The 24028-nt window shown below is 41.1% G+C and overlaps 1 protein-coding gene across 3 annotated transcripts; it reads left to right on the forward strand.

Annotated features, from left to right (window-relative positions):
• The first annotated feature begins 746 nt into the window (after nt 1-746).
• LOC134617631 (cytochrome c oxidase assembly factor 1 homolog) lies at nt 747-23607 on the forward strand. 3 transcript variants are annotated; one of them, XM_063462951.1, is made up of 5 exons: nt 747-936; nt 4323-4430; nt 19050-19201; nt 19477-19553; nt 21018-23607. In XM_063462951.1, exons 1-5 carry the CDS (start codon nt 846-848, stop codon nt 21148-21150), a joined length of 561 nt encoding a protein of 186 aa, XP_063319021.1. In that variant the 5' UTR covers nt 747-845; the 3' UTR covers nt 21151-23607. The 3 variants fall into 3 exon arrangements, with proteins under 3 accessions (XP_063319021.1, XP_063319020.1, XP_063319022.1); XM_063462950.1 differs by lacking the exon at nt 747-936 and adding an exon at nt 976-1567; XM_063462952.1 differs by lacking the exon at nt 747-936 and adding an exon at nt 3098-3643.
• The last annotated feature ends 421 nt before the right edge of the window (nt 23608-24028 follow it).

Genomic DNA, 24028 nt, shown 5'->3' on the forward strand with positions numbered 1-24028 from the left:
TCCATTGACTTTACATGTAAACCTGACGCTCTGGCCGCCTCTATCGCGTTCGGTGTGAACACACCGTTATTGGCCAATGGGAACTCGCAGGTGTAGAAGGTTCATAATTGGGGAGGGGCGGAGTCTTTCCGGACAAGTCACCAATAAATACCAAAAAACATGCAATAAAACTCATAAAAATAAAACACTGTACAATATTAAAATATTAAAAGGAAGTAAAACACAGCAAAACATGCACAATAAAATCCAAAGTAACTTGTCCATTTCCACCCCGTGACAACTTTTGAACTTTTGAACTACGTTGGATTGGTTGAGAAGGTTGGTGGGGCCGACATCAGTGCTAAGTTTCTAAGGTGAAGTGGTTCAGCCCTCGTGACAGTTTCATTCAGTTTCTGTAATTCTGCTTCACTTACATTTGTCTCTAGCACATTTTCACTCTAATCCATTATACTGGTCTACACGCTGTCCCGTTCCATTGTGAAGAGAGAGCTGATGTGAAAGCTAAGCTCTCAGTTTACAAACCAGTCTGCATCCTTACCCTCACCTGTGGTCACGAGCTTTCTGTAGTGACCAAGAACAAGATGGCGGACACAAGCGGTGGAAAAAAAGGGTGACTTGGTTGGGAATTATTTGTTTTAATGTTTATATTTAGAGTTTCAATGAGTATTTTTTTTCACTTTCAATACAAAATGTTTCTGTTTATTTCACTTACAATATTATTTTTCAATGCCAATATTTTTTTTTAGTTTCATTTTAAACTGGCTTCTTTTTAACCCCATAAGAAATCAGATGAATCAGATGATAAAGCAGAGAGTGGAGCTGCGGCACTACATGAAGAAGTAGTGATGTGCGATACCACCGACTTCCTTTCCGATCCGATACCAAGTAAAATTCAGGGTGGTATCGACGATAACCGCGTCTCGGCTGTTTGTGGAGGTAAAATACGTCCACACATGACTCCGTTTACGCTCAGCCATTGTTGTGAGTGCGCACAGGGGCTGCGACACATGTATACTGCCGTATTTCGCACATGACTATAAAAAGGCGGAAGAGGAAGTAGTTCCTTCGAACGTAGACAATCCGAATGATATAGTTTCTTTCCACTGTGTTCCTGTTAATGATAAACTACAAACCTATCCTAAATTACTAAAATATCAATATTTTAATATGAGAATCGATTCTAGAACATAAATGACTGGTATCGGAGGAATTGATATTTCAGTATCGATCCGCACATCACTATGAAGAAGTCAGGCGTGACATGTGAGGGTGATGCAGGGCATTTATGAGGCCAGAGCGACGGTGGTGAGACGTGCTGTGCTGCTGATGAACCACCATAAACAGGTCCCATGTAGTACTGCAGTAAAGGAAGGCTTCCAGCTGCAGCGAGTCTCACTGAACCATGCCCGACAGGATCTAATATCACATTTCGATAAACACCCTCTGCGCGAACAAGCGACAACGGGCGCAACCGGCTGTTTGATAAAGCGCACCCCCAACCGATTGGCTACGGGTTTTGTGACGTTACCGGATGTAGAGAGAATACAGTGGTCCACCGTAACGCAAGGTGAGTGTTTGTGTAGATGTGTGGCCGGCGTGTGGTGTTATAGTTGTATCCAAGGATGCAGCGCTTGAACTGTGTCGCACCTTAGCTATTTAAATATCATTGTGAGCAACGACATCTATAGAAGATAACCCTGACATGCAGTGAATGCGCGGTGTTTGCGGCTGCATGTGTTTCAGCAAACTGGGCAGTTAAAGCATTACTCTTGCTGGGACCTTGTATACACAGAACACGTCTGCCTGCCTTGTGTACTTCAGTGACACATCGGTGCTTATCGCTCTGCCCTCAATAACGATCAGCAGTCCGCGCAGCAACAACAGTGCTACTGTTAGAGCTCTTTTCCTTTACACTTTCTTTTCATTCTAACGGATTATTGGAGGACCTGTTGCAGCGCTGCGTGTTTCACTCATGCACTTAAACAACTGAGGTAGTGCAATGTTAACAGTATTTGTAACCAGTGATAGACCAGATGCTGGTGCAACCCATTCAGTCCACACATGTAACGAAATCAAACCGTAGATGTTCTTAAGTTTTGTGCAATAATGAGAAACGACGCAGGGAAAAAGTATTGAACATACAAAGAAACTGAGGCGCGAAAAGTCATGACGCCATCTTAAATCTATCAGTAATTAGAAAGCAATCTTCCAAATTAATATCAGCCGGTTCAGTCCCAACTGGTGGCCTATGAAGACTGTCTCACTAACAAGGTTTAATACAAGAAACATCCCACAACAGGTAAAACCCAATGAGCTCTCTCAACATGTACTATAGAATACATTCTGGTCAAAAATGTAACTCTTTGGACGCCTAACACACATGTTTGCAGGTCAAAAGCGTGCGTATCACTCCAAAAACACCGCACCAACAGTGAAGCTGTTACCTGTCAAATTAAAATTCCATGGTTCTCTTCTGCATTCAGAATTCCATCAATGTTGATAAGATTGAAACTGTTTTGATCTCCGTGCTCTCCTGACATACTGACAACAATCGGAACCAAAAATGTCACTTTTAAACGAACCATTCAGTCAGTCCAGTTTCCTTTAATTCGGCACACCTCAGCCCTTTCTCCTTGTTTCCCTTCCTCAAGAAGCAAAATTATATTTAAAAAAGAAAAGTGTTACTTTTCAAAACCCTGTGTACTTAGCTATACTTACTTACTTGTTTCTTATGTAGATAGTTTGTCTTGTGAAAAACTCTCTCGGTGAGTTGAACCTTCTAAGGCCTCTGCATGTCAGCTAAACAGAGACTCTCAGCTGCAGTTAAACTTCCTTATTATAGTGGTGCAGCCATTGATTTCATCCTCAGTCTGACCATTTTAGGGAGATCCACTTGCGCTGATATAATGCTGCCAGGCTGAGCCTAACATTTTGGCTCATCAGTTTCAGTTTTATTTGTCATATGCAAGTTAGCACAGGCTCAAAATGTATTTGATGAGCAGAAGAGTCACTCAGCAGTATAGTAAGGGTTAGGGGTCAGTAAAAGTAAGGGTTTTTATTTTTATTTAAATACTAACAAAAAAAATAAAAATGGGGTGACCAGTGCAGAGTGTATTATGTACCTGTGAAACTGCAGGACAGCTGTGTGCATCCTGTGAAGTGTTGTGGTTGAGGTGTCGACTTGGTGGTAAAATCTGTTTTTGAGTCTTGTAGTCCGAGCAGACAGACTCCTGTAACGTCTGCCAGGTGGTAACAAGGAGAACAGCTGATGTGGTCCTTGATGATGCTGTGTGCTTTACGGAGGCACCGTTGAAGATAAATGTCCCGAATGGCAGGAGGCCTCATGCCAGTGATGTGCTCTTCTGCTTTCACCCTCTGGAGTGATTTCCGGCTGCTGGCAGAGCAGCTTCGTACCAAACTGTAATGCAGCTCGTCAGGAAGCTCTCGATCGCACACCTGTAGAAATTTGAGGTGATGTTGGCGTTCATGCCAAGTAGAGTCGCCGGCGAGCTTTCCTGATAGCAGTGTCTGTGTGAAGGGTCCAGGAGAGATCCTCAGTGACAAGGAATTTGAAGTTGCTGACCCTTTCGACCTTGACACCGTTGATGTGGATGGGCTGGCGTTCCCTGACTGGTCGTTTCTGGTAGTCCACTATCATTTCTCTAGTTTTGTTTTCTTGTTTTGAGAAACGGGTTATTTCCAGGCACCACTCGTACAGCACCATCACCTCCTCTCTGTAGGCAGTCTCATCGTTGTCTGTGATGAGGCCTTTGATGGTTATGTCATCTGCAAACTTAATGATGGTGTTGGTCTTATGTTTAGCGACACAGTCGTGTGTGAACAGGGAATATAGGAGGGGCTAAGCACACATCCCTGTGCTCATATGGATTACCTGTGCTAGGTTTGGACATGTTCAATCTTAGCATCCACCATAAACACAGGATACATATGACTGAAAATAAGGGAAAAAATCAAAGCATGAACCAAACTTGGATGTATTCACAGTTATTTGGATATGGAGTGGAATGTGCATGTATGTGTCTTTGTCTGTGTTGGATGTAGGCGGTGATATTAATAGTACTTGTTCAACTGTATGTGCGTAGGAGAGAGGGTTAGTGGGTCACCATATTTTCTGCTATTAAAAATGGCAAAACATGTTTTTTCTCTTTCAGAAAATTGGAAATGTTTAAGACTTAAGCCTCTCAGAAACTTTTAGGTTGTTTCCTGTAGTTACCACAGAATTCATGGCAAATCATGAATACTTCCTTATTAAAACACAGATGCTCTCTGTATACTGACCAGATCATCATCATTCTTTGCAGGAAAGAAAGCAAGCATGAGGATTTCCAACAGTCACCTGCAGCAGCTCACCATCTTCACCACCATGCTGACGGGTGGAGGGATCGGCACAATGTACTACCTGCTACAGAGTGAGTACAAAAGCTCTGAAGCTTCATTTGCAGTTCGGCCGACGCTTCCAGTTAGTGAAACTTTTCATTTCAGCAGCTTCAATCATGTACTGTAGCTCTCGGAAATGTGTCATTTGAGAGTGTAGAAAAATTCAGCTTGACGTTAACTTCAGCTGCACTCCTGAGAGTGAATTCTCCAGAAGGTTTTCAGCTCCAGCTGACCTGGGCTGGCTTCAGGAATTAGCACCACCCTGCGGTTTGTATGCATGCACATGTTCAGAAACATGGTGATCATTTATCATGGTGTATTTATGCTCCGAATGTATATCAGGAAAATTTTTACTCAGAACTTATAAATGTCAATTTGACAACATTTACTGTTCTGGCAGGAGGTTTTAATTGTAGCATAGACCCAGAAATGGATCAAAATCCACCACCCAACAACTCGGTATCCAAAAAGCGAGAAGCTATCAAGGGGCTGTGTTCTGACTTGCAGCTGATAGGCGTTTGGAGAACTCTTCATCCAGGTGAAAAAGATTATACTTTTTATTCTAATCCACATAAGAGTTTCTCCCGTATTGATTATTTCCTTGTCTCGAGGGAGGTCCTTGACAGAGTTAGTATATGTGATATTGGCACGCGCATACTCTCTGATCATGCAGATGTTCATTTAAATATTTCACCTCCTGAAGCTCACCCAACTCTACGTAGTTGGCGATTAAATCCATCACTTTTAAATAATTCTATGTTTCAGAGTTATATAAAAGAACAAGTCGATCTTTTTTTCACGAACAAATGATAATGAAAACACAAATCCTTCTGTCCTTTGGGAGACAATGAAGGCATACTTACGTGGCGCTATAATTTCATACAGTATAGCGAAAAAGAAAGAATCTTTAAAACATCAAATGGACCTGGAAAAAAAATTAGCAGATTTAGAACACTCCCTCAAAATAAATTTTTCACCTGACGTACTGAAAAAAACAGAAGCCACTAGATCAGCTCTGAATCAACTTCTGACTGAAAAAGCAGAGGCCAGTATATTCTATGCTAAGCATAGGCTGTTTGAGTTGGCAGATAAACCAGGGCGGTTATTGGCATGTTTGGCTGCTGGGAAACTAGAAACCCATGCTATAACATCACTAAAAGATGAAAGAGGACAGAATCAATATGAAAATAATAAACTGGTTAAATTAATGGAAAATTTCTACAAACAATTATACACATATGAAAATACAGCCACATTAAGTGATACCCAACATTTTTTGCATAAACTCAATTTACCAACTTTGTCTGAAGGCGATCGAGTTCGTCTTGGTGAACAAATAACACAAGAAGAGTTGCTGACAGCAATTAAATCTCTTCAAGGAGGGAAAGCCCCTGGCCCAGATGGTTTTGGTCCAGACTTCTATAAAGTTTTCCAGGATCAAGTAGCTATACCCCTCTTAAATATGTATCTGCACTCTATTAAAAGGGGAAGTCTTCCCAATACACTGTACTCTGCAAACATATCGTTATTCCATAAGAAGGACAAACCAGCTGATCAATGTGCTTCCTATCGCCCAATTAGTTTAATAAATGTTGACAGCAAAATTTTGTCCAAAATATTGTCTAGCAGACTAGAAACTTATATACCTAAGCTTATTAAGGCAGATCAGATGGGCTTTATCAAGAATAGAGAATCAATTACAAACATGAGAAAATTATTGAATATTATAGAACACTCTAATGTAACTAAAACACAAGGACTTGTTGTATCACTTGATGCGGAAAAAGCTTTTGACCACGTTGAGTGGACTTATATGTTTGCTGTGATGGAGAAATTTGGATTGGGCAGGGGCTTTATAGACATGATCAGATTGTTATATGTCACCCCAAGAGCATGTGTTGTAGTAAATGGTATTAAATCATCAGAATTCTGTTTACAGAGATCAACAAGACAGGGGGACCCGATTTCCCCATTAATTTTTGCTTTAGTAATTGAACCACTGGCAGAGGCCATTAGAAATAATCAAAGTATATCTGGATACCAAATTCAAGGATTTGAATTCAAAATTTTACTATACGCAGACGATGTTCTGCTGTTTGTCACCAATCCCCATGATTCTATACCCTCTGTATTATCTACTATGGAAACTTTTGGATATTTGTCCGGGTATAAGGTTAATATGAACAAAACTATTGCTATGCCACTGGGAAATCTGCCTATGACATGCAATATCCCATTTACCTGGTCGGGTTCTGGATTTAAGTACTTGGGGATACACATTTCACCTAATATAAGAAGTATGTTGAAACAGAACATAGACATAGTTCATAAAAGCGTCAAACACGATCTTTCTAGATCACATGTGTCAAAGTCAAGGCCCGCGGGCCACATCCGGCCCGGCGTACATTTATATCTGGCCCGCGAGATCATTTTATATAGATGTATTATTATTGTTATGCATGGCCCGGCGATGTGAGGTGCTAATAATATACAAACTACAGATCCCATAATGCAGCGCTGCAGCCTCCTTGCTGAACGCTAGGCTAACTGGGAACATTCCCGCATCAATCAAGTCAAACTTCTGTTATTGCGAAGCTAGCCGCTCACAATGGTGGAGAGAAAAGTTGACTCTGAAAGCAGAGCCTTTCAGCGCCAGTGGGTGACTGAATATATGTTTACAGACATTGCTGGTAAACCCGTGTGTCTTATTAGTGGAGCTAATGTGGCTGTAATTAAGGATTTTAATTCAAGACGGCACTGCGAGACAAAACGTAAGCTGAAAAACCTAAATGCAGAGCAGAAACTACAGAAAGTAGAAGTCTAAAGAAGAATCTGACATTTCAGCAGACCTTTTTCACCAGAGCAAAATCACAAAGTGAAGCTGTTGTGAAAGCAAGTTTTATTGTAGCAGAGGAGCCAAATCAGCCCGGCACTCTGAAGAGCTGCATGATGAAGCTGTGCGACGTCTTGTGTCCAGACAAAACGCAGATTTTGGCAAATATGAGCCTGAGGAGAAATACGGTTGCTGATCGGGTTTGTGAGATGGCCACTGATTTAAGAACACAGTTGTGTGAAAGAAGCAAAAACTTTATTGCATCCTCTCTTGCTGTGGATGAAAGTATAGACATGATGGACATTGCACAGCTGGTCATCATCATCCGTGGAGAGGAAATATTGAACATTAAATCGATGCACGGGACAACGACAGGAAAAGACATTTTTGAAAACGTATGTCAAAGTGTAACCGACATGAAACTGCCCTGGGACAAACTTGTTGGACTTACAACAGATGGAGCGCCGGTGTTGTGCGGTGAAAAAAGTGGACTAGTCGGCAGGATGCGAGTAAAGATGCAGGAGAACTGTACCGGTGAGTTAACAGCATATCACTGCATCATACACCAGGAAAGGCTGTGTGGTAAAGTCCTAAAAATGGAGCATGTAATGATCACCGTGACGCAAACCGTAAATTTTATCTGAGCTAAAAGTTTAAATCACTGTCAATTTCAGTCTTTTATGTGGGAAATAGATTCAGAGTTTGCCGACATTCCTTATCATACAGAGGTCCGTTGGCTGAGTTGGGATAAAAATTCTCAATAGACTTTTTGAGCTCAGCAAGGAAATCTGTCAGTTCATGGACATGGCCTGTATGATGCGGTGAAGGCATTTCAAGTGAAGCTGTCACAAATGCACCAGTGCAACCTGCCTCACTTTCCCTGTTGCCAAGTAATGTTGAACCAAGTCAGCGGACTTTGCTGAACTGCACCTGTGCAGATTCAGATGGAGCTGCAGTGTAATGATACACTCAAGGGAAAGTACGACACTGAATGGGCCGCACAGTTTATTAGCTCCATTCCTGAAGCAATGCCCAGCTCCGTCTACATGCGGCTCCAACCTTGTGTTTGCTTTCATTTATTTTTTCTGGGGGTTTTTGGCAGCATGTTCATATTTCTAACTTGCATAATTTTGACAGGATATAGTTTTATAAAGAGCAAAATATTTAAAGTTAAAGTTTATTTTTTTAAGTTTATTTAATCTGGAATAATATTCCTGTCTGTTTTTATTCATATTTATGTTTAAAAAACATTGTTTTAGTGTGTTCAATAAATGTTTATCTTGTTTGGCCCGCGACCTAAAGTGTGCCTTGAGTTTTGGCCCCCTGTGCAATTGAGTTTGACACCCCTGTTCTAGATGGATGGATCTCCCGGTCTCCTGGATGGGAAGAATAAATTTAATTAAAATGAATGTGTTGCCACGGCTTTTATATCCTTTACAAATGCTCCCGATAACTCTTACCAAAAAAATTGTAAAAGAAATTGAAAAAGATCTGTCAAGGTTTATTTGGAGGGGTAAGAAACCCAGATTAAGTATGAAAACGTTACAGCTGCCCAAAGATAGAGGGGGTCTTGCCTTTCCTAACATTTTGCTGTATAACTGGTCATGTCATAGTAGAGTTATACATGAATGAATCCACGCATATCTAAAAGAGACAGAGAATCCCCTTGAAGCCTGGATATGTTCGCCATTCAATCTTCTAAGCGAACTAGTGAGTAAATATATTAAAAAACATAACAAAGTAATGATTGATACTTACTTAAAAACATGGCGTGATATGAACAAATACACTGAAAGTAATCCTATACTGAGTTATCTAACACCTTTTATAAATAATCGGCACTTTACACCGGGAATGAAAAGTGCAGTATTTCAGAGATGTTTTGGTGCAGGAATACGAGTGGTGGGTGATCTGTTTGATGGGAATGTCTGTATGTCTTTTGAGCAGGTACAAAAGAAATATGGAATACATCAAATGGATTTTTTTGCATTTTTACAGGCTCGTCACCTAATTACTTCAAGCTTTGATACTTTGCACAATACAATGCAACTAGGACCCATGGAAAATTTCTTTTTACATTTAAATGCAGATAATAGTACTATAAGACAGTTTTACAATACACTACAAGGTTATAACAAACATAATATTGGAAAATTGATTAGGAGTTGGGAGGGCGACCTTCAGTGTCATTGTAATGATCATGCCTGGAGTGAGTGCATACAATCTGTGCATTCTTTATTTCTTAGTAACAGATTTAAAGAAATACAATATAAAATTTTACATAGACAGTATAGAACGCCTATTTTTTTTTAATAAAATTGATCCGAGCAGGTCAGCACAATGTACTAAATGTAAATCTGCGGTGGGGTCCTACTTGCATTGTCTTTGGACTTGCTCAAAAATCTCAAAATTCTGGCTCTGTGTAACAAAAGAATTAAAAGCTATATTTAAAAGCAGAATACAAAAAGAGCCAGCTCAGTATTTATTGGGGCTGCCAATTCTGAACAAATTCCCAGATAAAAACAAATATAAACTACTATGTAAATTATAGTTTTTGGCAAGAAAATGTATTCTTTTCAATTGGATTAATGAAAAACCACCAACAATAACTCAGTGGTATAAAGAAATTTTTAGAGTTTTACCAATGGAAAGACTGAGTGCAAAATTAAGTGGTAATGATGATATTTTTTTGGATATATGGCGCCCGCTATTGGATTACTTACCTGATGATCTGAAGAAAACCGTAGTGAGGGGGGCAGCCCCACTCCATTGGCGGGTTGAGTTTGTCAGGACGAATGTATAAATGACCGGTAGACCGAATTATATATACTGTATGAGCTTTCCGTTTACATGTCTCAGACTGCTTATTGTGTTCTTTGTTGTTGCTGTTGTTGTTGTTGTTGTTGTTGTTTTTTTCTTTTGTAGAAAAGAAACATGGTGATCTAATTACTGTTTGAATGTCATCACCTGTTTTGGTGGTTTAACATAATTTAAGTTGGGTTTAAAAGAGAGGTGCATGTTAACGTACTTTTACTAATTGTAAACATTATGCACATTATGTGTGCAGTGAGTGAATTCAGCTGATAAAGCCTAACCCTTCTTGCTCTAATGTCTGACCCTCTTCTACCTCGACCTCTGACAGCTGTAAGTCTGAACCTCTTTCCAATATTCTGACTTTTCCAGAAGCCGTATTCCTTATCAAAATCATTTGTTACTTTAAGGAATTGTCTAATCTAATTAGAAAACCCTCTTAAAATGAATGTGCAGAGTAAAGTGAGGAGCCTTTTAGCTCTAAGAAAATGTAAATATTAAAGTGAGTGTACATTCAAAAACCCATATTAATATTGATGACAGTTTCCCATAACAATGGGTAGATTTTGATATAATATGCTGAGTTGAAGCAGAATTTTTCAGGTGAAATGATAAAATCATATGTAGCTTTTCTTACTATTTTTTTCATCCTGTTACCCTGAAATGGTGAGAGGGATCCAGCTGCTTCAGGAAGGCCATTACAAAGGCGAAATCAAACGTGCACAGCTACCTGCTGTGGCGATCTCCTGTGAATAAGGGAGCAGCTGAGAGTGTCTTTCTGTTTTGATTACAAAGATTATTTCAGTTGCACTTTTATTGTGAAAAGAAGCAGAGAGGGTGCATTGTTGTTGTAGCCACAATAACAGTTGCAACATTCACCAGTAAAGTGAAAGTGATCTAGCAGACCGGTGACCGAGACACTGGTAAGAATCACAAAACCTGACAGTTTGTTTCTCAGAGAAGATGAAGACTGTGCCTGTAACTCTTATTTTTACCACCAACAGATAGTAAGAGACCCACAATGTACCCGAAAACTACATCAGAGACTCTGAACATGATACAGTCATGCACAAATACAAGATGGAACTGTCCAGTTCAGTTTTCATCTTTAAATTGTTAGACACTGCATGCTCAGATCTAACTTTTGCATCAATTAAATTTGTGCTGAAACTGATGTTTGGAGCAAAACCAGCAGCTGCCACAAGCATGGGAATTAACCAAGAAACGGGATATGTCACAGATAAGACATGACAGAAAGGCCATGGCCACAAAAGGATGGGCAGAAAATGGCTGTTACTGGTGCAAACTCACCGGACAAATATGAAAACAAAATGAAGTGTGCTGTTTGCCTATTTTTCATTGGGTAAAGACTTTCCACACAAATGTGAGCAACTAAGTTGACTGACAGTGACAAAGATAAAGCTGAGGAGTGAAATCTCATCTAATCTAGACTAAAGGTGACAGAGTCTTTGCAGTTGTGGTGTCCTCTTTTAGAAACTCCACAATCTGTGAGCACATTGTCATTCAAAAAGCAGCTAAAAACTCACATCACTACGCAGGATGGTGGAAATCCTGCTAGGCATTTCTGCCTCACCCACCTTTAATGATGCCCTTTAGCTCAGGTGCCCCTTGAAGGCCTTTGCCTGGGGGAGCCACAGTAAACATCTATGGGTGGCATCAGCTGAGGACCACCAGCCAATGATGTTTTGCTCCTTTAACCCCAGTATATCCCCTGTTGTTTAGCCTCCAGACCTTGTGCTATCTCTGCAACCACAACCACATGCTGGCTTTATGCTTCTGCTGCCAGATTTTTGGTGGCTGGCAGCAGTGCTGCTCCTGTAGACTGCAGAGGAGGAGTGAAGTTGAGGAGCCAACAAAGCCCTGATACCTGACTTCCAGTGAGCATATTACAGCATTTCGGTTAGCCTCCCAAGACTCAGCTGTCAGGTCGAGTACTTGGATTGCTTCCTCTCATTGCCAACCTCAAACCCTCCTCCCACATCAGCTCAACAAAGAGAATCGTAGCAGTTTCAGACCTGGATCTCTGCTCCTTCATCGCTTTTCTTGCCAGCCTCACCATCATTTGCTTGATCTGTCTCCCTCTTTCCTTTCAGCCCTGGACGACCCTTCTGCTTTCGTTGGTCTCTGCAAATCTGCTTTGCTTCGCACATGTCATCCATGAAGTTAAGCTTAGCTTCGACCTGGCCGTGCACTGAATGCTTCAGAATGATGCTGAGGTCGTTCTCCAGCTCCTGCAGTTACAGTCACTTCCCTTTCTCTTGGCGACTTGATTGCCTGTGTCCACCCTGGTTCTTTCCTTTCTATATTATATTTTCTGCTCACTTTAGCGTTTGTTGGTGCACTACGTGTGTTTACGTGCTGCTGCCTTCAGAGGGACTACTTTCCACTGTTGGTTCGCCTGCTTCCACTTCCTGCCTGCTGTCTTGCGCTGTGGTTTGAAACCTTGGCTTGGAGTCCCACTTGTCTGACCTGTTATTACTGTGCAGTGTTGCTCCTGGCCCTTTTTCTTGCACTTGCATCTTCCCTGTTGTGTCTTCAGCCCTCTGAAGGTAGTCACCTCTGCCCATTTGAATCTGCACTACCTCATTACCTTGGAGAGCCATGGGGTTCTTTATGTTTGTCTGTATTTGTAGTCAGTCTGATATGTCTACTTTTATGGGACTAGCCTGCTTTTTTTAAACATTTGGGCAGCATTTTATTTTATTTTTTGTCTTATTGTTTATTTCCTTTTTAGATGTTTTTATTTGATTTGAAGCTCCTTGTGATTTGCATTTTGAAAGGTGATATAAATAAAACTTAGTTACTCACCCTGTATACCAAAGACCCACTCACTGAGGCACAAACTGTTATGACAGTGTCTTGATGCATGAGTTGGATGGGTGACGAAACGTTTCTCTCACTGAAAACGCTACGTCCAGGCTTATGACAGAATGTTTTAGTTCAGGAACTAATGATGCCACCTGCATGTGGAGTGTGTGTGGGAAGACAGTGGCTAGAAAACTGCATCATTTAGCTAAGCCGAGGAGAACGGAGTGGAAAAATAAGAAACATCAAGTCAAGTGGATTCAACAAAAGAAGGTGCAAACTGCAGCAGAAGCAGGGGAGACTAAAACCTCTTTTCTACTTGCTCAGCTTGATTTGATTCTACTCAGTTTTTGGGGTTTTTTCATTTGGTGATACTAGCTGTTACCATGAACTTTTAATACTTACTTGGCCAGGGTTCCAAGGGAGGTAAGTCGAGCCAGAAATGTCACTGAAAGAGTTATGAGAACAATTCCTTCACAAGAAACAAACCTTGCAATGAGGGAAATGGCTACACACAAACCCACACAATGGTCCAACGATGAGGTGCAGAAGTAAACCATCACTTTGGTAGCAGGGCCCAATTCCAGGACGCAGTTTCAAGGAAGTCAGAGTTTTTAAAAAAGCTAAGTTAAACTCTGAGACTGGCAGCTCCTGAGTTTCCTGTTCCAGAGCAGCTGATCAGAGTTAATTAACTCTGAGTATTTTCACCCTCAGTTAAGTGCATGTGTGAGTAGAGAAGGAAAGCAATCATCAGTAGAACCCCAATACTGCGGTTCACCATGGTAACGATTAAATAAAGAGCAGAGCCTCCATTTTAATTCCATGTCAGTGGTGACCACGATATACAGTATATCATTTTATTATCATTTCCACGCTCATCATTCAGCCTGCTTGAACTTTGATCACAGTAAGTTGAACATTTGATTTAAAATTGAATTATTGAGCTGCAACCTTAAAGGACAAAATGTCAGAGCCAGAAAGTGAAATTCAGCCACAGTTTAATGATGGTCCTGTGAGATTAGTTACCCAGATAATAGACTACCCAGACTAAGTATTCACATCATTTCCCAGTTCCAGTTGGGACAAACATTTTTCCATCAGTGTGACTGCTTATTAAAGTTAATAGATCTGTGATGTAATTATAATAAGAGTTCATGTTAAGTACAAAAAATAGCAAAGTAACGATTAACTGGGATTTGATTGATTGTAAAAACTTGTACTAATTAACTTGCTCTGCTGCGTGATTTGATAGCAAATTTATGAATGAGAAAATGAATCTGAGTGTCAGCAGGTGGGGAGAAGTTGCTTGATGAAGAAAACCTGCCAGCCAGCAAGTTTAGTTCACAGACTCTGTTGCCCTGGTAACTGACTTAGCCCTTATCACAGACTTAACAAACTCAGAGTTTTAGCTAAGCCTACTTCCTGGAATAGGGCCCAGCTATACCATTACCTCGATCTCCTCCATTGTAACGGTGTGCAATAGCAGCAAGACACAGAACACCTGCAGTGGAGCTTGGATGCTCAGAAAGCATTTAATCGACTGTTCCTGGAACAAACATGAACAGAAACGGGACTTTGAGAAAAATTTGCCGCTTGGAGTAATACAGTGTATTACTCCATCTGTTTGAGAAAGTGGGTACAGAAGTTGGATCACAGAAGGTCTCAGCACAATTAACCTACTATTTAAGGGAAGAGAGCTTAAGTCATTTACCCAGCTTCAGTCCAAGTCTTCATACTGGAGACCTCTTCTTGGATGTCTGCACTGTGATGGTTACTGGATCCTGTTGCTGTGGTCTGCTCTTACATCCACTAGCCACTGAGCAATGCTGTTATAGGTTGTGTCTTCTCCCCTTCTCCATCTCTAGCCTTGGTGGAGCTTTTCTCATATTGTTCCCCTGCCACTAAGAGTACACCTCGGACAGTACCTTATCAAGTGATGACCAAGGCTGTGAGTCTTTGCTTGGCAGATTCTTAGGTATCCCTTTTTTGATCACACTTAGCCAACTTTCAGTGCTTCCCCTGAACTTCCCTCCATGCTAATATACGGGGGTACTGCTCCTTGTGGTTGTTCATTTTGTAGCCAAGCATCTCAGTGATCACTGCTGCTGTGGTCTAGATCAGCTGATTCGTTTTGGAGATGGTTGCAGTAGGGATTGTCTGTAATGCTTTGTTCACATCTTTTAGTAGACCCTCGCAGGGTACTTAGATAAAACTTTATTAATCCCTCGGGTAGGTTCCTCCAGGAAATTCAGTTTCCAGTAGCAGAACACTGACAGAAATTTGCATAGTAAAAAAAATTTAAGTTAAAAATAAAGAGGGACAACCCAGCATGTTATAAATAACAGATATTAACCCTTTCTGAGATGGATACAAATATAGGAACATATCAGCCGTCTTTAAGTCTCTGGAAAGTACGACATCTGAGATTGAAGAAAGTGTCTAATCTGAAGTTCTCTGAAAACATTTGTGCACAGGAGATTGAATTTTTCAGAGAGTTTCATAAAAGATACAAAGCACCTAATGCCCCTACTGCACCAATCCTGAAACACGGAATCGCTCAAGGATGGTTGAAAAACATAATTTGGTGCGACTGGACTCAAAGGAGAACAGTCAGTCTCACCAAAGTGTTTTTTCATCTGAGTCCATATTCTCACAGTGTGCCACACCACCGGATTATCAAATAACTTATTTGAGGCCAAGGAAAGTGGAGATCCATCCAAGTATTGCCAAGACAGATGTGTCTTTAACAGGAATTGGAAATTAAACCAAAATATGGTCCAGCATATATTAGATGCCCAATAGTAATACTGGAAATTATGCTTAGACTTTTGGAGACCAGAGTTTTTCACTCAAGGGTGTTTGCCCCTCCATGTGTATAAAATAAAATTAAAAAGGCGTGTAACTGTTGCAGTTTTTACGGTGTATTCAGTTCACTTTTGTGCAAGTTCAGCTTGCATCCTGAAAACATACTGAGTAAAAATGTCGAAAATAGGATGTATAGATTCACATGACAAGAAGACCTGGTGATCCTCTACATACAGGGATACTTTATGCATGACTCCTCTCCTCCAGTTCCCAGAGACATCTGCACAACTTCGTAGCGTGGCCAGTGGTTCTTTATCCACATCAAAGAGTAACGGGCTTAAGGGGACACCCATGCTGGGTTCCTCGCTGGAGGTTAAACAGCTGTGACTGCTGGGAGTTTGAAAGGATTGAGGGTTTAGGGCAGAGATATAGCAATTTTATCCAAAAATTAAATTTGGGTCCAAACTTGAATTTTTCTAAGCTTGTGAATAGATACTCCCACTCCACACAATCAAATGCCTTCTTTGTATCCAGGGAGCAGATACAGTCTGGAGTCTCTGTGCGAGGAGAATATAATATATCAAACAGATGTTGGTTTTTAATAAAGCTGGTTTGATCTTCAGATACGATTGATGGTAAAACGATTTCCAGCCTACGCACTAAAACTTTGGCCAAAATCTTGGCATCGAGAATGAGTAAGGAGATTGACCTGTAAGATGAGCATTCGAGTGGATCTTTACCTTTCTTTAGAACAACAGCCATACATGCTTCATAGAACGATGAAGGGACTTTGCCATATTTAAAGGAGTCAGCCAATGCTACACATAGTTGAGGTGAAAGCAGTACTGAGAATGCTTTAAAAAATTCAGGAAATCCATCTTGGCCCGGGGACTTTCCAAACTGATGAAATCTTAATTTCCGCCTGTGTTATAGGTTCCTCTAATCTCTTTACATTTTGAAGAGAGCATGGGGATATTCAAAGCATTAAAAAAAGTTCTCCATCAGAGTTTTCTCCTGTGGAAGCTCAGAGGTATAAAGTTGAGAATTGAGAGACCTGGATGTGTTGTTACTCTTAACATGATCTGAGGTGATAGTACCATTGGTCATTCTGTTTTGCCTGGATACCCTTCAGCTGGTTGGATAGCATCCTGTCGGCTTTATCTATGCATGTAGAACAAACTCTTACACTTTAGAAGCTGACATTAAACTGAGTGTCGAAAGGATGTCAAATATAGTCTGCAGCATTACCGTTTATTATATAATTGTGTTTTTTGTTTTTATTCTTGGATATAGCTGATGTATTTCTTTGATTTGGTTAGCTAATTCAAGTCACTCAGTGTTGGTCTTTTTCTTCATGTTTGCTGAATAAGAAATTATTTGCCTCCTCAGAAAGTCTTTCAGTGTATCCCAAATTGTCAGGCTAAATATCTCATTTGTTGTATTCGTTTTGGGGAAAACAGATTTGTTTTTCCATGAATTTTAGAAAATTCTTGTCTGCAAGAAGAGTTGAATTAAATCACTAATGTTTTCTGTATTTTGGGGCATCGGGGTGATTCATGATTGGCACGAGATGGTCCAACACCACTGTGCTCTGGTAGTGACAGGAACTGACTAGTGAGAGTAACTTATAATCAATAAGAAAATAATCAGTCCTGGGACAGGTATGAGAAAAAGGAGTACGCCACAATGAGGAAAAAAGCAGTTATTAAACAATGCAGATTTAGTTATTGTGGTTGGGAGAGGGTCAGTCTAACACTGGATCCTACCAGCAGAGCTCAGATCAGGCAATAAAGAGAAAGTATTTCTTTGGTATTGTAGAGTTTAACGTATCAAAAATGACCTCATGTTTTTCAAAGCACACATCTGGATCAGTAACGACTGAAACACCTCTGGCTTTGGCCTGAAGAGTGGAGTGAAAATGCTGCCCCTCCCCCAGTAAGATGGGTGCTATCCAACCTTCAAATGTGTGTTTCCTGTTTAAACAATACAAAAAAAAAACAAACCACTGCTGCCCTGCACTGTTTGATGTGTGAGAACATCCTCTTCCTTTTAGCAGGGTGGTTTACACCTTAATATTCCGCCTAACTAGTCTACAGCTCTACCCAACCTCGACAGAGATTCGTGCACAGATAGAGGACCATGCACATACAATAGGGTAAGGTTCTCTTGCAAACACAAATGAAACCAACACAACTGAGGCCTCTGTGGCCTCCTAAAACATTACTATTAGAATCAGATCATTCCCACCCCTCCATACCCACTACTCTTTAATCACCCCCACTACTTTTCCCCCACCCCATGACGGCTGCCAAAAGGAAAAGCAGCGAGCTCACCAAAACACTTCCTACCTTATTCAGAAAGGGAAAACAAAAATTCAAGCTCCCATATTCTATAGAATATATTCATAATTAAACCTTTAAGCTTCTGGTTAGATATGGCTGTGCCTTCAACCATATCAGAACAGAACATGTTACCAGATACACAGAATGTTGAAAAGTGAGAAAGGAAAAAAGTAAAATAAAAGCGGTACCAGTACGTGCATGTATGTATACAAATATGCAGAGTGCTGACATGAGCAAATACTTAAAACCACTGCTGAACAGTCTTCCCGTAACCATAGCAGCCAGGTATCTGCAGCATCTGTGAGTCTAGTCTCCTGCATACTGCAGCAAAGGATAACATGACTGAGGTAGTTAATAACATAACATAGATGCTCAGGATGATACAAATACAGTGGATAGGTTGTCCACATAATCCCTCGCGTCAGCGGTTGAGCGAAGCCATCCCTTCTCTCTGCTGGTAACGGTATTGCAACTTCCCTCTCCGCCGAGCCTCACGGATCAGAAGGTCCTTTATCTGATAGCGATAAAGGCGAATGATTACAGGCCACAGCCTCTGACCTAAGTTTGGCTTAGCGACAGGTGAACGATGGGCTCTGCACCCACCAGACCTGCATGTTCTGTCGTCTGCTTCAGCTTTCCAGGTCATTAACACTAGCCACCAGTTTAGCATTGCTTTCACTAAAACTGGAACAGACATCCTCTTAATTCTCTAACCAACTAACTTCTGTACAACAAGTATAGAAGTGTGACGCTTACGTTCTGAATAAAAGAGAATGAGGAGTGGAAAAGTCGAGAGGAGCAACTGTCTGCTCGTCCTATCACATCCCTGCCAAACCACGAGTCCTGCTCACCTCATATGAACCTTTTTAAAAGTGTACTAAATTCTTGGTCTGTGCACTGTGAAAGCTTATTTTAACTTTAAGGTTTGAGTAAAAAGAGTAACTGTTTCCATTCATACTTTCAAATGTTGTATTATTTTCTAGCCTTCCTGTTTTGTTCACTCCCATATATCATTCTGTCTGCTGTCTAATTAGAGAACTTTGCTGAGTCAGACTACCATAGGCTGGCTTTGCTGGAGTTGGAGGCATGTCCAGTTGCCATGGAAAGTCTGGGGGCGCCACCTTTAAAGGTCCACAACATCCATCTGACTGACAGATACAACCATGTAGATAAGCACACTGCACAGGTACTGTCCTTTAGGAGGTCAAGTGTGCCAATAACACAGACAACCAATATGCTGTCATCTCTGACTTCTTTCTTTTCTAGTTTGGCATGGGCAGCTAAACTGGTTTTCCTTCTGCGTATAATTAAAGTATTTGCTTACAAGTAGCTTTTTAAAAATATTTAGATGTATAGAAAATTGGTGTAGAATCCACATAGTGAGCAAATGTAAATCACAAACTCAATCATATTGCAAAGAACTCCGAATATATTGAATACTGAGTGTAAATTGCTTTGCAGATAAAGATTCCTGTGACAGGGATTAAAACCGGAGGCTATCTGTACACGTCTTCACTGAGAGATCCCAACACAAACAGGTGAGACAGTTGTGCCAGAACTGAACTGCTGCTGATGATGAATTTGTATTCAGTTTATTTTGACATAGTGATGTGACTGACGGGCGCCAGTTTAGCTCAGTAGGTGAGCAGAGTTACGGTGCCATGCAACATGACTGACATGCAGACGCTGCCATTCTTGATCAGCAGATGAAATTTTATTGTGTATGTGTTGGTGTTGCTGCATAACCAGGACAGCAGTTTGTCCTGAGCTCGAAGTGTGTGTGTGTGTGTGTGTGTGTGTGTGTGTGTGTGTGCGCGCGGTGTCATAGTACACGTGTGTGTGTGTGTGTGTGCGCGCGGTGTCATAGTACACGTGTGTGCGTGTGTGTGTGTGTGTGTGCGCGCGGTGTCATAGTACACGTGTGTGCGTGTGTGTGTGTGTGTGCGCGCGGTGTCATAGTACACGTGTGTGTGTGTGTGTGTGTGTGTGTGTGTGCACGCGGTGTCATAGTACACGTGTGTGTGCGTGTGCGCGCGGTGTCATAGTACACGTGTGTGTGTGTGCGTGTGTGCGCGCGGTGTCATAGTACACGTGTGTGTGTGTGTGTGCACGCGGTGTCATAGTACACGTGTGTGTGTGCGCGGTGTCATAGTACACGTGTGTGTGTGCGCGGTGTCATAGTACACGTGTGTGTGTGCGTGTGCGCGCGGTGTCATAGTACACGTGTGTGTGTGCGTGTGTGCGCGCGGTGTCATAGTACACGTGTGTGTGTGTGTGGTGGTTTCATACTGTATGAAAGGATTCTTCCTCATTTCACTGAGTAAACAGGGACAAACTTTTAAGTATATCATGCATATAATGCTTATATTTGAGTTGTATTTACATTTAAATGTTACAGTTCAAGTTAATCTGACTAAAGATGCTCGATTAATGAATAACTAATGGAAAAAAGCAAAAATCATTCTTTTTGAAAATATCACAGTTACAAAGAATAGCTAATGTAACACTTCACATGCTTTTATTGTAGAGTATTGTGCTGAGCTTACACATTGACAGTAGTCATTTTGGGACACTTTATATTGTAAAGACCATATGTGTTTCAGGGCTGTGCGTTATGACCTGATGTCCTGATAGAAATCATATGTAGTTTGTTTTCGGTACATTCAGTGAATAGTTTATATTCACTTTGTAACTGAATAACAACCCTTTACCGTATTAGTATTCTCAGGCGTGGTTTCAACTTTAACACTAAAAACCACACAAACACACATCCACAAAAATCACAACAAAGCTGAAATAACATCTACGAGGTTGCTAGGCCTTGAATCTTATTTGCAGCTGAACACTATTCAGCACACTTTATGATGACTACTGTGAAACTGTCCATAATTGTTTTAACCGTCGTCAAAAACAAATCAAGCAGGATGTGCATGCTAACTATAGGGACTGCTGTGAAAGCTTGATGGTCGCTATTCCTCACCCGTGTTTGTTACTCCTTGCAGGTGGAATCTGAAGCAAGCAGTTCTAAAGCTCAGGGAAGGAAATGTCATTGACCTGCTGAATCCTCCATCAACTACAGCACAAGCCCACGCAGCAGGGCACACAGACGGGGTAGACATAGGCCGCTGGCACTGACCAGCTTTATGAACAAACAACTATGCCTGCTAGAGGAAGCAGGCGCTGAAGATGTTTTGAACTATATTTACTCCACATTTATTGTATGGTCATCTTTTAGGGGAAGCATCAAGAAGAAAAGCTCTGTCAGTGCCACGGACTGCTGCAGACTGTTGTAGCTGATTTTGATTACATGGTGTCAGAGCTGAGATGACTTGTGCACTCACTGCTGCCTCTGTCACAAATCATTAGAAATGTACAAATATGCACCAATCAATAAATGTTACAAATGTATTAGTTTCTAATGATCCATAATTAATTTTCACACAGACTTGCAGATGTGTGTGTCTGTATGTGTTCAGGGGAAACGGCATGATATTCATAAAACAGGACGTAAAGCTGTGGTTTCACTTTTACCATAACCTTCTGCTTCCTGTGCAGATGTAGAGCGAACACACAACCACCAATATAAAGAATGCATGTTTGCCATGCTCGGCTTTCTGTGGTTTCTCTTCAGCTTTTTATCCTGTTATTTTTGCACTCGGTCTCAGTCAAAATTTCCAAAATAACAAATTTCCAAAATAACAACGCTTGAAGCTGTGTGCGTGTGGATGCATTATTATTTGGTCATAATACTTTTCCTACTGTCACAAAGATTTTCAGACAATGTTTTATGGAAATGGTTGGACATGTACACTCAGATCATTACATTTTAGGACAGTGACACAGTTTTTTTTGTCTCTGCACAGCGCCACAGTGGATTTTACTTCAACCAGCATGTGATTCAACTACAGACTTTTAGTTTTAACAAAAGAACAGATTCATTTTAAGTAAAGGAACTGTTGTTTAATACTTGGATGAATGAACATCACCAAATACAGTTTTCTGTTCTTCCTGTGTTGTTTCGTGCAGGTGCAGAAGTTCTTCCTTTTTTCCTGCCTGTCAGCTTAGACATTGTCATACTGCACGTAAACTATAACAGATGAAATAACACTAATAGAAATGAATACATAAAGAGATAAAAGAAACCTGGGAACAAGAGGAGCCTGTAGAGAATTTATAGGGCTCTGACTGCAAAAGCTTACTGACAAGACAATATATTAAAAAGAACAAAGTTCATAACTTCATATTAAAATTTCAGGTCTGGAAAACACATTAAGGTTCAGTTTAATGACAAGTTGGTCTGTTTCTATATTTAAAAATAAATGACACGATGACCTGATGATCTCCTTCCTGAGCTGACATCCTGGCTTCCTCTTGCTGTTGCGTGTGTGTTGTACCTCATCTGAATGTTGAACGACGAGTTGTTTCGACTTTAGTGTAGATGGTTCAAAGATTCCATACATCCCACATCCTCTTCATGTAACCCCTTCTGCTTATTACATAGGTATTAGCATCTCATTATATATTAGTGTTCTATATCAGATGTATATGTTATATGACAACATGAAAACAATGACATTCTGAAAACTCTACTTTTATGTCCAGCTCGCACTGGGACAGTTTGTGTGAGGCGGCAGGAATGAGAATCAGCACTTCCAAGTCTGAGGCCACGGTCCTCAGCCGGAAAAGGGTGGAGTGGCTGCCCCAGGTGGAGGAGTTTAAGTATCTTGGGGTCTTCTTCATGAGTGAGGGGAGCAGGAGATCCATAGATGGATGGGTGATGCAGCCACTGTGCCGGTCCATCGTGGTGAAAAGTGAGCCAAGCGTAAAAGCAAAGCTCCCAATTTATTACATCCATACCCTCACCTGTGGTCATGAGCTGGTAGCGACCAAAAGAATGAGGTCACGGATACGAGTGGAGGAAATGAGCTTTCTCTGAAGGGTGGCTGACCTCTCCCTTAGAGATGGGGTGAGGAGTTCATCTGTGAGGGGCTCAGAGTAGAGCTGCTGCTGCTGAAAGGAGCCAGTTGAGGTGGTTCGGGCATCTGACAAGGATACCTCCTTTGTGAGGTGCGGGCATGTCCCACCAGATGGCGTACCTATCACTGCTGCCACTGCAGAACAAATTGAAATTGATAGATACTTCTTTGGTAGACTCTGTACTAAATGTCATGATGCATGCTCAATTATCCAGGTAGCTTTTAAACCCCAAAACACGCTGCGCCAAAAATTGGTCCACCCCAAGGATCGGGTCCCCCGACACAAACAGAGTAACATAGTGTACGCTGTTAAGTGCAGGAGAATTGTCAGGATTTATACATCGGGGAAACCAAACAACCTCTGGCTACAACACAGAAGAGCTACCTCGTCAGGCCAGGACTCTGCAGTCTATTTACACCTACAGGCCAGTGGACACTCTTTCAATGATGAGGATGTAACATCCTGGACAGGGAGGAACGCTGGTTTGAGGGCGGAGTCAAGGAGGCCATTTACGTGAAAAGGGAAAGACCATCTCTGAATGGAGGAGGGAGCCTAAGGGTACATCTGTCACCATCTTACAATGCTGTGATTGCAGCCATTCCCCAACTCTCTGTGAATGGGACTCATGGACATTGATCAGTGTTCTTTGATTATTATTATTATTATGATGATGATGTTTATTAATTATTGAATTAATTAAAGGAACTGACCTCACAGCCCATTGTTCATTCAGTCAGCTGGTTTCACTCATTGTGCAAATGTGCTGTTTATAAGGTTGAAACCTGCAGTCAGCTCAGACTGAAAAAGTCACCTGGATGATGACTAAACACTGAAAACGCCCAGATGAGCAGAATCAACCGTTGGGACTGTGTACTAAACTTTACCGAGTAGTTAAATTGTTTCACGTATAATATTGAAACATTTGAAATTAAAGAAACATATGTGTCTCAGCAGTTAGTGTAGTCATAATCATTTTATAAATATAAACAATATCTTTTTCAACATCAGTTTTACCTACAACTGTAACAACACTTTG

Source organism: Pelmatolapia mariae, linkage group LG18 (assembly GCF_036321145.2).
Source record: "Pelmatolapia mariae isolate MD_Pm_ZW linkage group LG18, Pm_UMD_F_2, whole genome shotgun sequence".
NCBI classification, from domain to species: Eukaryota; Metazoa; Chordata; class Actinopteri; order Cichliformes; family Cichlidae; genus Pelmatolapia; species Pelmatolapia mariae.